Below are 13,919 nucleotides of genomic sequence, written 5' to 3'. Positions count from 1 at the left end.
GTTACCAGTGTAAATGTTTGTCAAACACTACATACTTACATTCCGGTGTCTGTCGCGTCCCCCGGCGTCCGCTTCCCTGCACTGTGTAAGAGCCGGCCGTAAAGCAGAGCGGTGACGTCACCGCTGTGCTCTGCTTTACGGCCGTCGCTGACACAGTGCAGGGAAGCGGACGCGGGGGGACGCGACAGACACCGGAATGTGAGTATGTAGTGTTTGTTTTTTTTACATTTACAATGGTAACCAGGGTAAATATCGGGTTACTAAGCGTGGCCCTGCGCTTAGTAACCCGATGTTTACCCTGGTTACCAGTGAAGACATCGCTGAATCAGCGTCACACACGCCGACTCAGCGATGTCAGCGGGTGATCCAGCGACGAAATAAGGTGCTGGCCTTCTAGCTCCGACCAGCGATATCACAGCGGGATCCAGATCGCTGCTGCGTGTCAAACACAACGCGATCGCTATCCAGGACGCTGCAACGTCACGGATCGCTATCGTTATTGTTAAGGGTACTGTCTCACAGTGGCACTTTTGTCGCTACGATGGTACGATCCGTGACGTTCCAGCGATATCCATACGATATCGCTGTGTCTGACACGCAGCAGCGATCAGGGACCCTGCTGAGAATCGTACGTCGTAGCAGATTGTTTGGAACTTTCTTTCGTCGCTGGATCTCCCGCTGTCATCGTTGGATCGGTGTGTGTGACACCGATCCAACGATGCGTTCGCTTGTAACCAGGGTAAACATCGGGTTACTAAGCACAGGGCCGCGCTTAGTAACCCGATGTTTACCCTGGTTACCGTCGTAAAAGTAAAAAAAAACAAACAGTACATACGCACATTCCGGTGTCCGTCAGGTCCCTCGCAGTCTGCTTCCCGCTCTGACTGACTGCCGGCCGTAAAGTAAGAGCAGAGCACAGCGGTGACGTCACCGCTGTGATCTGCTTTCACTTTACGGCGGCACTCAGTCAGAGCGGGAAGCAGACGGCAAGGGACCTGACGGACACCGGAATGTGAGTATGTACTGTTTTTTTTTTTTTACTTTTACGATGGTAACCAGGGTAAACATTGGGTTACTAAGCGCAGCCCTGCGCTTAGTAACCCGATGTTTACCCTGGTTACCCGGGGCCTTCGGCATCGTTCGTCGCTGGAGAGCGGTCTGTGTAACAGCTCTCCAGCGACCACACAACGACTTTCCAACGATCACGGCCAGGTCGTATCGCTGGTCGTGATCGTTGGAAAGTTGCAGAGTGTGACAGTACCCTAAGTTGTTCAGTGTGAAGGTACCTTAACTCTTAGGACCCCCGCTGCAGTGATCAGTGGGAGTCTCAGCAGTAGGAACACTCAGTGATAACACATTTCCTTTGCTGCGGTTTCAGGTCCTTGTTGACCTTGTTGTAGCGTTGACATGATTACAGCTAGTGACCACTTCAGCCAAGGTAGATGGCACGACACTGCTGAGCCCAACGATTGACTGCAGTGGTCACAGATGTCACCACTGCAGCCATGTCAACAAAGACCAGGAGCAGAGCTGAAGCACCATGGGGTAAGTAATGTTGGCTTTATTGTTTTAGATTTTTATTTTTTAAATAAAACGTTAGGGTAGACTAAAAAAAATAATGTGGAAAATCTCTAAGATACCAATCATCCCCAGACCTCTAGAAATGAAGATGAATATAACAAGTAGTAAACATGCACATAGTATATAATGATATTTTGGGAATTTTTTGATCCTCTGCTGCCTAGTGACTTTTGCAGCACTCACCTCCTTGTGGTTTTGAAGGCTCTCCCCATAGGCCTTCTCTTTAGACAAAGCTGCCTCCGATGCCTGGAGTCTCTTGACTGTATCTTCTAGGTGGACTCTCAAGTCACCAATTTTCTTCTCCAATTCAGACACTTCTTCCTTGCGCACCATGTTCTGCATTTCTCTTAGAAGTTTCTGTCTTGCCAGTTCTAAGACAAGTAGACATTCTGGGATTATTACACAGGTGATCAATTATTTATTGCTTACACATTTTAACAGGAATCAGAAATAGAAGTATGCAACATTCTTGTAGGTTTTTTCGACTTCACAGCTAATATAATGTTAGTTTACTATAGGGACAGAGAGAATAGGATACTCTGCAGAAAAGAGCGCACTCTGTTTATTAATGGGAGAGTACAAAGCGCCCCTTGTGTGTATAACAAGTACTGCAGCATCACTTGCAGTACAGTATGATTTCTCTATTAATATTTATTCTACTAGCTTATATATTGTTATTATATTCCACAGCACTTTACAGACATTATCATCGCTGTCCCTGATGGGGCTCACAATCTAAATTCCCTATCAGTATGTCTTTGGATTGTGGGAGGAAACTGCAGAACCCAGAGGAAACCCACGCAAACACGGGGAGAACCTACAAACTCCTTACAGATGTGTCCTTGGTGGGATTTGTACCCCAGCTGCAAAACAACCCAAGTAATCAAGTAATTGATGGATAACATATCTATGACTATAGCATTGAGCCTCATGCCTGTAACCTGGTCAGGTGACAAGTATCAGTGTTGTTTATGGATTGTCCCCTTGAAGTTGGAGGGCTGTGATGTCGAATGTACCATACTCTACCACATTTCTACAATGGATATGTGAATTATTTCTAAATTGTGACTGAGGCTGTAATTCCATTTACTTTATTCTCTAATAGATTACTATAGTTTACTGGATTATTTTTAAAAATACACCTATTGTTTAATTGAAAAAATTGCAAGCTGAAAATATTGGGAAACAAAAGGTTAAAGAAATTATTCTATAAAATGTTGTCAGCATGATTAAACAAAAACTAAAGTAAATTTCTTTTTTTCTTCTTCCCTACAGATGGTGGGGGGAGGGAGGCAATAGGGTGTAATTTTAGGAGGGCTAAGGGTATGTGCACACGTTGCAGATTTCCTGCGGATCCGCAGCGTTTTTTTCCACGCAGAAACGCTGCAGTTCCGCAAATGATTTACAGTACAATGTAAATCAATGGGAAAAAAAGCTGTGCTAATGGTGCGGAAAATGCAGCAGATTCAAAAAAGGACCATGTCACTTCTTTTTTGCGGATCTGCAGCGTTTCTGCACCCTTTGACTTCCTTTGTGTCAGTCACATTCACAGCAAAACCGCAGATGTAAAAAAGATCTGTGGTTTTGCTGTGGATGAAACGCTGCAGATCTGGAGGTTGAAGAGTGAGGGTGGAGTGTGGGCGGAGCCATGTGGGTCTGTCTGTGTCCCTGTGTGTGTCCCTGTGTAAGCAGCCATTGTCTGATAGGACTACTGCTCCCATCCGGCAATGAATGCGCACAGTGACAACATTGCGGATGATGGGAAAGTAGCCCCATCAGACAATGGCTGTGTTCAGTAGTAAAATAAAAAAAAAAAAAAAAAAAAAAACATACCATATAACATACAGTACATACACATAACATACAGCACATAACATAGAGTACATACTTACCAATCACCTAGTCCCCCGAAGCCCTCGATTCTCCTGTAATAAAAATCACATAATAAACCAACCTATACTTAACTTTTCGCTGTAGTCCAGATAATAACAAGTGTCCCACGACGATCTCCCACGTAAAACACTGACATCGGCTGATGTCAGCGCTCTACAGGGGCCACGCGATGAACTGACAGTGGGGGGGCAATCCTCCGCGATGTATATCCCTCCGCCGCTGCCGGGAGAGAGGTCACTGAAGTTAATTCACTCACTGGCAACACTGTGTGGGAAAATTCTCACGCAACATTGCCGTAAAGCGAGACACTGAATTAAGGTAACCTTTTCAGTGATACACAGCAGGAGCCATTATTTCCTGTCGGTGCATCACAGGAGGCCTATAGAGCAGTCACATCATCTGATGTCACTGTTCTATAGGGGAGATCGTCGTGGGACACTCGTTATTAATTGGACTGCGTCGGACAGGGATTATACGGTTGGTTTATTATTTTTTTATTTTTTGCAGGTGATCGATGGTGGTTGCAAGTATGGTGAAATTAAGAATATTAAAATACTTTTTTCTGGCTGTCTTTTTTTTAACTCTTTCACTACTATAGGATTAGTAGTGGATAGGTATCTTATTGACGCCTCTCCATTACTAACCGGGCTTAATGTCACCTCACAATCAAAGGTGACATTAACCCCTTATTACCCCATATGCCACCGCTACAGGGCAGTGGGAAGAGAGGCTAAGTGCCGGAAGTGTGCCATTTCTGGGGCAGCTGGGAGCTGGCATTTGTAGCCAGGCAGGGGGGGCGCAACATCCATGGCCCCTCTCTAGGCTATGAATATCAGCCGGCAGCTGTCTGCACAGCCTTTCTGGCTATAAATTATAGGGGGACCCCACGTCATTTTTTTTAGGTCCCCCTATTTTAATAGCCAGTAAAGGCTAAATCTACAGCTGCGGGCTAATATTCATAGCCTGGGAAGCTCCATGGGTATTAACCCCTTCCCAGGCTATAAACATCGGCCCCTAGTTGCTGGCATTCCCACTCTGGACTTGAAAATTGCGAGGGAGCCCATGCAATTTTTTTTCCATTTTCTTAAATTAAACAGATATTGCATTTAAGGCTGGGGTCACACTTGCGAGAAACTCGCATGAGTCTCCCACCTCAATACCCGGTACTGCCGCCGGCACTTGGGACCGGAGAGTGCGGCTGCATGTATTTCTATGTAGCTGAATGCTTCAGTCCCAGTGCCAGCGGCAGTGCCGGGTATTGAGGTGCGAGACTCGTGCGAGTTTCTCGCAAGTGTGACCCCGGCCAACGCAGATTTTGTGTGTGTGTGTCTTTAACTCTTGTGGTGTAGTGACCAATGTTACAGCCAGGGGGTACTCTCGACTGGTAGGACAAGGTGACTTGCGTACCCGGTCTCGAGAGCCCGGGTGTGTGACAAGTGTTCAATCCCACGGGTTTGAACAGAGGGGGGGAATATGTGGTGTAGTGACCAAGGTTACAGCCAGGGGGTGCTGTTTGTGCGCTGCAAGATGCACTTGGAGGCATAATTCTGATGAGACAAAGTCCGGCAGTGTTGTGAATGGCCGATATGTGTCGCAGAGGGAGTCTGTGTGGTAAGTCTGATGCAATGTTGTTGCTCTGGGACCTGTAGTCCCTCAAGAGTTTGTATGGTTGTAAGGGAGACTTACTAGGCTAGTTGTGTGAGATGGGCGGGACAAACTAGCCACACATCCACACTCCCACCTGTGGGAGTGGTTAGTACTATATAATGTGACTGAGGGATGGTCACATGGTCTTGGAAAGTGGACCTGAATGGTCTATGCCGGAAGGTCCTGGAAGCCTGTGTTGGAAGTCCTGGAGAATAGGATTCCTGAAGAGCACATGGCAGGGCTCTGGACCTAGCACATGCCAGTGTGTGTGGAACGGATGGAGATCCGTGTTGTACTGACCGGGGTCAGAGTGAGAAACGTCTGAAGGATACCTCTGTGGAGGAGAGGTATCCGAGAAACCTGTGCGGCACCAACAGGTGACGGAAAGGGATCCGTGTTATGCTAACCGGGGTTAGAAGAGAGAGACATTGTGTATGGGGCACCTCTGAGGCCAAGAGGTGTCCAGGAACCTGTGAAGGTCGCCAACGGGTAACGGACGAGGTCCGTGTCTTATGAATATGTCCAGATGGTGTTCAAACTGTTACTAAGTTCCTGAGGATGTGGTTTATGTTGTGCAAAATAAACCTAAATGACTCTGTTTTATAAGAAAACCGTGCCTGAGTGCATTAATCCCGCGCCAAGCGAGTGTCCCCCAAGACACATAGTGGGTGAAACGCTACACTCTTTATGTACTATTTTATTATGTTTATTACTAAACATCGGGCTTGGTATGATCTATCTATAGATCTATCTATCTATTTATCTATATCTGTCTATTTATCTATCTATAGATATATCTATCGATCTATCCATCTATAGATCTATCTATCTTTGTGTGTATGTAAACATTATTCTTCAATGGAGTATGTAAATGAAGAAGTTGGACAAGAAATTACATCACAATTCTTTTTTTGTTCAATAATAGCTCTTTATTTAGCTTTCAAAAACACATACAAACCCGCATCAAATAGCGCATCAAAAAACTCATCAAAAACGCATCAAATCCGCACCTGCATTTTCTGGCAACAGAGGAAACAATCTGCACAAAAAATTCCACAGGCAAATCTGCAATGTGTGCATATACCCTATTACACCCGGTCTGTTTACTGTACCTCCAGGGGGTCTCTGTCGGGTCTCTCGCTCTGTGCCGGCTTCACGCTGTCTGGACACAGCCCCCACCCCTCCTTCCTCTCCTGCTTCCTGGCGTGCGGCCAGCAGGTTCCCTGGTAGAGTTCTTAGGTCGCACGCGCGCGTGCGCTCCCGGTCTCTTAAAGAGACAGTGTGCATTTTACAAATGTTGTCTCTAGCCAATGGTGTGTGTTTATCTGCTATTTCTGGCCCCTCCACCATAGGGAGGGCGCCGGAGCAACAAGTTCCTACTGTTGCTAACTTCCGGTTCCTGTTATCTTTCGCTTCTGTTTCTGAGGTATCTGCAAGGAACTCCGCTCATTCTGTCTGTCTCCACAGATCTTCTGCTACCAGTTACCTGGTTATTCTGGACTGCTTCCGCAGTATCTACACTGGATCCGTCTAGTCCTGCCAGTCCGCCAGCCTCACTTCCGGACAACGCCAGTACTCCCGGTGCCAGTTTCTACTCCTACACCCGGTATCCTCCAGTCAGCTCTGCAACATCCGCTAACTTACTGGACCGTCTGTTCCGCTGGGACAGCCGCCACGAGTTCGGGGTCTAACTGAAGGTAGCACCCGTGTCCTCCAGGCATTCCATTCTGTCCCTGTTCGAGGGGACTTACTACGGGTGTCTGGGGCTCACGCAGTAACGCCCCCTTCGGAGCCCCACGGACCGTGGTCTAGTGGTTCCACATCAAACTTTAATAAATACGAATGTGAACTTCTACATCTGTGCCTCCGTTTCCACTCGTTACATACCCTTAGAGGAGTTTATAAGAAAAGTAGTCTTGTGTATTTTCTATATTGTATTGTGAGCATAGGATATATTTTTATTACAACATAATTATTTTCCACCATATTTTGCAAAATAAATCTTGCCAAATCAGACAAGGTGATTTTCTGGATTTGTTTTGTCAGTTTTAACTCTCATAGTTGTATTCTACCTATGATGTCAATTACAGGCCTCTCTCATCTTTTTAAGTGGGAGAACTTGCACAATTGGTGGCTGACTAAATACTTTTTTTCCCCACTGTACCTACCTTATCCATACTGTGGTATGGGGGTTTTCAGTAAAATTTTTAATAAAACAGGGCAGCCATTACATAAAAATGTATGCGACCATCAATGTTTTAGTTGTATGTCATGTCTGTCGATTAGTTATCTGCATTTTTTGACCACCTCTTACTCTGAAAGCACCTAAACGTTCCATTGACAGCAGATGCAATGTGGCAGCCTACCAAACGTTAGGTTATCAAATGGCAGTGAGCACTGAAGATTCTATGTATATAAACAGGTATGTACTCAATAAATACAGTTGACATTTTTATTTATGATCGATATAAAAATAAAAAAGGAAAAGGTCCAGGCACATTAACAATGCCGAATATGATGTCTTATAGAAAACAGGTTACCAGGAGTCCCCTGTTTTTCTCTTAGCTGCGTTCACTAAACAATTGCATTAGGTAAATTAAGTTATGGATAAAGTAAATTTTTTTAAGGTAAGTTATGAAAAAATATTTATTGAACATGGAAATGAGAAGAAAGGATAGGAGAAGAAGAAGGCATGTCATGGCGTATAGCTGTTAGCAAAGCTCAATGGCTCTCACAAAACAGATTACGCCACTTCTCAGTTAGCCTTCTCAAGACCAGAACTGGAGAGCGGCTCGCAGGCCGCATCTGCCCCTTTGGTTGTTGCTAAGTGGCTTTTTGGCTGCTTCGTGGTAGTCCTTCCCTGTCTCAATTTCACCAGTATCTGTATCCTCAGTAAGCAGATACCAATGAGCAGGATGGTAGAGGAGTGAGCAGTCAGTTCCCTTTTCCACTATTCAAATTGCGCAACTGATATTAAGCACAACAGACGCCCCTACTACACAGCGCCTGCTTTGCAGAGCCTCAGTGCACAGACCGGAGCAGCATGCCAGGGGAACGTGAATATCATTTGGGGTTTTTTAATTGTCAATCACTTGTGGGGAATATTTGACCATGGGAGCTCATAATATGAGGGCCATCAGACCATTTAGAGGGTTATGGGCAGGGCCGGCTCCAAGTTTTCGTGGGCCCCAGGCGAAAGTTGACCCCTTCAACATATACCATGATTCATGATGCACAGATAAGGCAGAGAAATATATGTACTGTACAATGCCAAATATTTCACTTACTTCTTACATTACATGAGTGATATTTATTGTAAATTCTACAATAGCTCAGAAACCAGACGGTATAGTCCTCCATACAGTATTATGGGCACCACATAGTGCTCCATATAGAATAATGGGCCCTGGTCCCATATAATGCTCCATATATAATGAGCCCCATATATTTCTCCATACAGTATTATGGGCACCACATAGTGCTCCATACAGAATAATGGGCTCCATATAATGCTCCATATATAATGGGCCCAATATAATGCTCTCTCTATATATAATGGGCCCCATAAGATGCTCCATATACAGTTGTGCTCCAAAGTTTACATACCCCGGCAGAATTTTTGCTTTCTTGGCCTTTTTTCAGAGAATATGAATGATAACACCAAAACTTTTTCTCCACTCATGGTTATTAGTTGGGTGAAGCCATTTATTGTCAAACTACTGTGTTTTCTTTTTTTAAATCATAATGACAGACCAAAACATCCTAATGACCCTGATCACAAGTTTACATATCCCGGTGATTTTGGCCTGATAACATGCACAGAAGTTGACACAAATGGGTTTGAATGGATACTAAAGGTAACATCCTCACCTGTGACTTTGCTTGTAATCAGTGTGTGTGCATAAAAGCTGAGTGAGTTTCTGGGATCCAGACAGATTCTTGCATCTTTCATCCAGCCACTGATGTTTCTGGATTGTGAGTCATATGGAAAGCAAAAGAATTGTCAACGAATCTATGGGAAAAGGTAATTGAACTGTATAAAACAGGAAAGGGATACAAAAAGACACCCAAGGAATTGATAGTGCCAGTCAGCAGCAGTCAAACTCTGATTAACAAATGGAAAATCAGGGGCTCTGTAAAAACAAAACCACAGTTAGGTAGACCAACAAAAATGTTGTCCACAACTGCAAAGAAAATTGCTCGGGATGCAAAGAAAAACCCACAAATAACATCAGCTTAAATACTGAACTCTCTAAAAACTATCGGTGTGGCTGTTTCAAGATGCACAATAAGGCAATGAGGCACTTTAAAAAAATGGGCTGCATGGTCAAGTCACCAGAAGAAAGCCATTACTGAACAAATGCCACAAAGTATCTCGCCTACAACACGCAAAACAGAACAGAGACAAGCCTCAAAACTTCTGGAACAAGGTAATTTGGAATTATGAGACCAAAATTGAACTTTTTAGCCACAACCTTTTTGGTAGAGCATTGAACAGCAAGGTGGATTGTTGCTGAGGGGAAAAAAAAAAATTCTTGAAATCTTCAGCTTAGCGAGTGTGAGCGAGCTGAGTGTGACCTGAGCGTAAGTGTGAACGGCGGTAAGTGTGACTTGTGATTCAGTGACTTTGGATTCAGGGAGTTTCCAAGGGAGGAATTACTGAATTGCTGTCTGTATTTTATTAATACTTTGTATTTATTTTTATTTAACGTTTCTGTCTGGTGCAATCCCCATTAGGAAAGGTGCTCCACTATTGTTAATGCCATCCAGTGCACATCTTGCCACATGTATGCAGTCCTTGATCAGCCGGTCGAGGGTGCATACTGCTGTGCGAGATGTGAGCACGTTGAGCATTTGAAAGCCCAGATTCTGGATCTAAATGTACAGCTGGCAACACTGAGATCCATAGACAATATGGAGAGGAGTCTTCTGCTCACTGAGCAGACGCTCAATGGGATAGATGAGGGGGGGGATGCAGGACAGTGAAGTAGCTAGCTGGATGACATTCAGAAAGCGGGGTAGAGGGAAGAGTGCCAGGGAGGCTAGTCCTGATCTGGCACACCCCAATAAGTTTGCTAAGTTGGCAGATGAGGGGGGTGCCAGTACAGGGGTAGCACTGCTGCAGCCAGGCATGTCCTCTCAAAGCCGGAGGAGTGACTGCTACAGTAAGGAGGGAAATAGGAGAGCAGGGCAGGCCAGACAGGTGCTGGTAGTGGGGGACTCAATTATTAGGGGAACAGATAGGGCAATCTGTCACAAAGACAGGGATCGTCAGACGGTGTGCTGCCTACCTGGCGCTCGAGTCCGACACATCGCTGATCGGGTGGACAGATTACTGGGAGGGGCTGGTGAGGACCCAGCGGTCATGGTGCTCATTGGCACAAATGACAAAGTTAGAGGTAGGTGGAAGGTCCTTAAAGATGATTTCAGGGAATTAGGCTGCAAGCTGAAAGCAAGGACCTCCAACGTGGTATTTTCCGAAATACTGCCTGTACCACGTGCCATGCCAGAGAGGCAACGGGAGATTAGGGAGGTTAATAAGTGGCTCAAGAATTGGTGTAGGAAGGAGGGGTTTGGGTTCCTGCAGAACTGGGCCGACTTCTCAGTGGGCTACAGGCTCTATGCTAGGGACGGGCTGCACCTCAATGGGGAAGGTGCAGCTGTGCTGGGGGAGAAAATGGCCAAAAGGTTGGAGGAGTGTTTAAACTAGGGACTGGGGGGGAGGGTATTCAATTTATAGGAGGGGAAGATAGGGCAGATAGAGACCTGGGCACAAATAAGGAAGTTGGGGGTGGCGGTGGCATGGGGGGCGGGGTTAGAACAGTTAATAATTTAAGAAAGAATAGAGGTACAGAGAGGAACATCAAGTGCATGTATACTAATGCCAGAAGCCTCGCCAACAAAATAGACGAATTAGAATTAATGTTGTTGCGAGCATAATTATGACATGGTGGGGATATCTGAAACATGGCTGGATGAGAGCCATGACTGGGCTGTTAACTTGCAGAGCTATAGCCTTTTCAGAAATGACCGTACAGATAAGCGAGGGGGAGGGGTGTGTCTGTATGTAAAATAGTCCTTAAAACCCATCCGGCGTGATAATATAGGTGAATTTAATGAAAATGTAGAGTCCCTGTGGGTGGAGATAAGGGGAGGGGGAAAAAATAATAAATTACTGATAGGGGTTTGTTATAAATCTCCAAAAACAATGGAAGCAATGGAGAATATCCTCGTAAAGCAAATAGATGAAGCTGCGACTCAAGGAGAAGTTATTATTATGGGGGACTTCAACTACCCTGAAATAGATTGGGGAACAGAAACCTGCAGTTCCAGCAAAGGTAATCGGTTTTTGACAACTATGAGAGACAATTACCTTTCACAACTGGTTCAGGACCCAACAAGAAGGGGGGCACTGCTAGACCTAATATTAACAAACAGGCCAGACCGCATATCAAATATATGAGTTGGGGGTCACTTGGGGAATAGTGATCACAAAATAATAAGTTTATAGGTATCCTTTAATAAGATGTGTAGTAGAGGGGTGACAAGGACACTAAACTTCAGGAGGGCAAATTTCCAACGGATGAGAGAGGATCTTGGTGCAATTAACTGGGACAATATCCTGAGACACAAAAATACACAAAGAAAATGGGAGACGTTTATTAGCATCCTGGATAGGACCTGTGCACAGTATATAGCGTATGGGAATAAACATACTAGAAATAGGAGGAAACCAATATGGCTAAATAGAGCTGTAAGGGGTGCAATAAATGACAAAAAGAAAGCATTTAGAGAATTAAAGGAAGTAGGTAGTGATGAGGCATTAAATAAATACAAAAAATTAAATAAATTCTGTAAAAAGCAAATCAAGGCAGCAAAAATTGAGACAGAGAGACTCATTGCCAGAGAGAGTAAAAATAATCCCAAAATATTCTTTAACTACATAAATAGTAAGAAACTAAAAAATGAAAGTGTTGGCCCCCTTAAAAATAGTCTGGGGGAAATGGTGGATGAGGATGAGGAAAAAGCCAATATGCTAAATGACTTTTTTTCATCAGTATTTACACAAGAAGATCCCATGGCAGACAATATGATCAGTGATAATAAAAATTCCCCATTAAATGTCACCTGCTTAACCCAGCAGGAAGTACGGCGGCGTCTAAAAATCACTAAAATTGACAAATCTCCAGGCCCGGATGAGATACACCCTCGAGTACTGCAGGAATTAAGTACAGTCATTGATAGACCATTATTTTTAATCTTTAAAGAGTCCATAATAACAGGGTCTGTACCACAGGACTGGCATATAGCAAATGTGGAGCCAATATTCAAAAATGGGACAAAAACTGAACTCGGTAACCTTGTAGGGGGCATTTAGTGTAGAATTTCAACAAGATGTATAACTATGTGCTTAATTCTAAAACTCTGGGCAAAACCGTCAATGAAAAAGACCTGGGTATATGGGTGGATGACAAACTCATATTCAGTGGCCAGTGTCAGGCAGCTGCTACAAAGGCAAATAAAATAATGGGATGTATTAAAAGAGGCATAGATGCTCATGAGGAGAACATAATTTTACCTCTATACAAGTCACTAGTTCGACCACACTTAGAATACTGTGCACAGTTCTGGTCTCCGGTGTATAAAAAAGACATAGCTGAACTAGAGCGGGTGCAGAGAAGAGCGACCAAGGTTATTAGAGGACTGGGGGGTCTGCAATACCAAGATAGGTTATTATACTTGGGGCTGTTTAATTTGGAAAAACGAAGACTAAGGGGTGATCTTATTTTAATGTATAAATATATGAGGGGACAGTACAAAGACCTTTCTGATGATCTTTTTAATCATAGACCTGAGACAGGGACAAGGGGGCATCCTCTACGTCTGGAGGAAAGAAGGTTTAAGCATAATAACAGACGCGGATTCTTTACTGTAAGAGCAGTGAGACTATGGAACTCTCTGCCGTATGATGTTGTAATGAGTGATTCATTACTTAAATTTAAGAGGGGACTGGACACTAGATTCCTTGATAGGGCGTTGATCCAGGGAACTAGTCTGACTGCCGTGTGTGGAGTCGGGAAGGAATTTTTTTCCCCAATGTGGAGCTTACTCTTTGCCACATGGTTTTTTTTTGCCTTCCTCTGGATCAACATGTTAGGGCATGTTAGGTTAGGCTATGGGTTGAACTAGATGGACTTAAAGTCTTCCTTCAACCTTAATAACTATGTAACTATGTAACCATAAAGGTTACATTTGGAGAGAGATCAACAAGGCCTATGATGAAAGGAACACCAATCCTACTGTAAAGCATGGAGGTAGATCGTTGATGTTTTGGGGATGTGTGAGCTACAAAGGCACAGGAAACTTGGTCAAAGTTGAAGGAAAGATGAATGCAGCAAATACTGGAGGCAAATTTGCACTCATCAACCTAGAAGCTGCACATTGGATGTACTTGGACGTTCCAACATAACAATGATTCAAAGCACAAGGCCAAGTCGACCTGTCATTGGATACAGCAGAAAGTGAAGGTTCTGGAGTGGCCATCTCAGTCTCCTGACCTCAATACCATTGAGCCACTCTGGGGAGATCTCATGTGCGCAGTTTATGCTAGACAGGAATTTACAGGAACTGGAGGCTTTTTGCCATGAAGCGTGGGCAGCTTTACAATTTGAGAAAATAAAGAACCTCATCCACAACTACCACAAACGACTTCAAGCTGTCATTGATGTTAGAGGGGGCTATATACGGTATTAAGAAATGGGGTATGTGAACTTTTGATCAGGGTCATTTGGATGTTT

General features: G+C 44.3%; 1 protein-coding gene across 2 annotated transcripts in view; it reads right to left on the bottom strand.

Moving 5' to 3' along the window:
• The window catches only part of CCDC157 (coiled-coil domain containing 157), an 83,560-nt gene that overhangs the window by 48,033 nt on the left and 21,608 nt on the right, over nucleotides 1-13,919 (bottom strand). For both annotated transcript variants that reach the window (XM_077297302.1, XM_077297293.1), the window contains one exon: nucleotides 1,765-1,952. In XM_077297302.1, the coding sequence (XP_077153417.1) occupies nucleotides 1,765-1,952 (188 nt within the window). The remainder of the gene's footprint in view (nucleotides 1-1,764; nucleotides 1,953-13,919) is intronic.

The sequence above is a fragment of the Ranitomeya variabilis genome, chromosome 1, assembly GCF_051348905.1.
Source record: "Ranitomeya variabilis isolate aRanVar5 chromosome 1, aRanVar5.hap1, whole genome shotgun sequence".
Classification (NCBI taxonomy): domain Eukaryota; kingdom Metazoa; phylum Chordata; class Amphibia; order Anura; family Dendrobatidae; genus Ranitomeya; species Ranitomeya variabilis.
The sequence above is the reverse complement of the archived record's forward strand: the minus strand, read 5'-3'. Positions and strand labels throughout refer to the sequence as shown.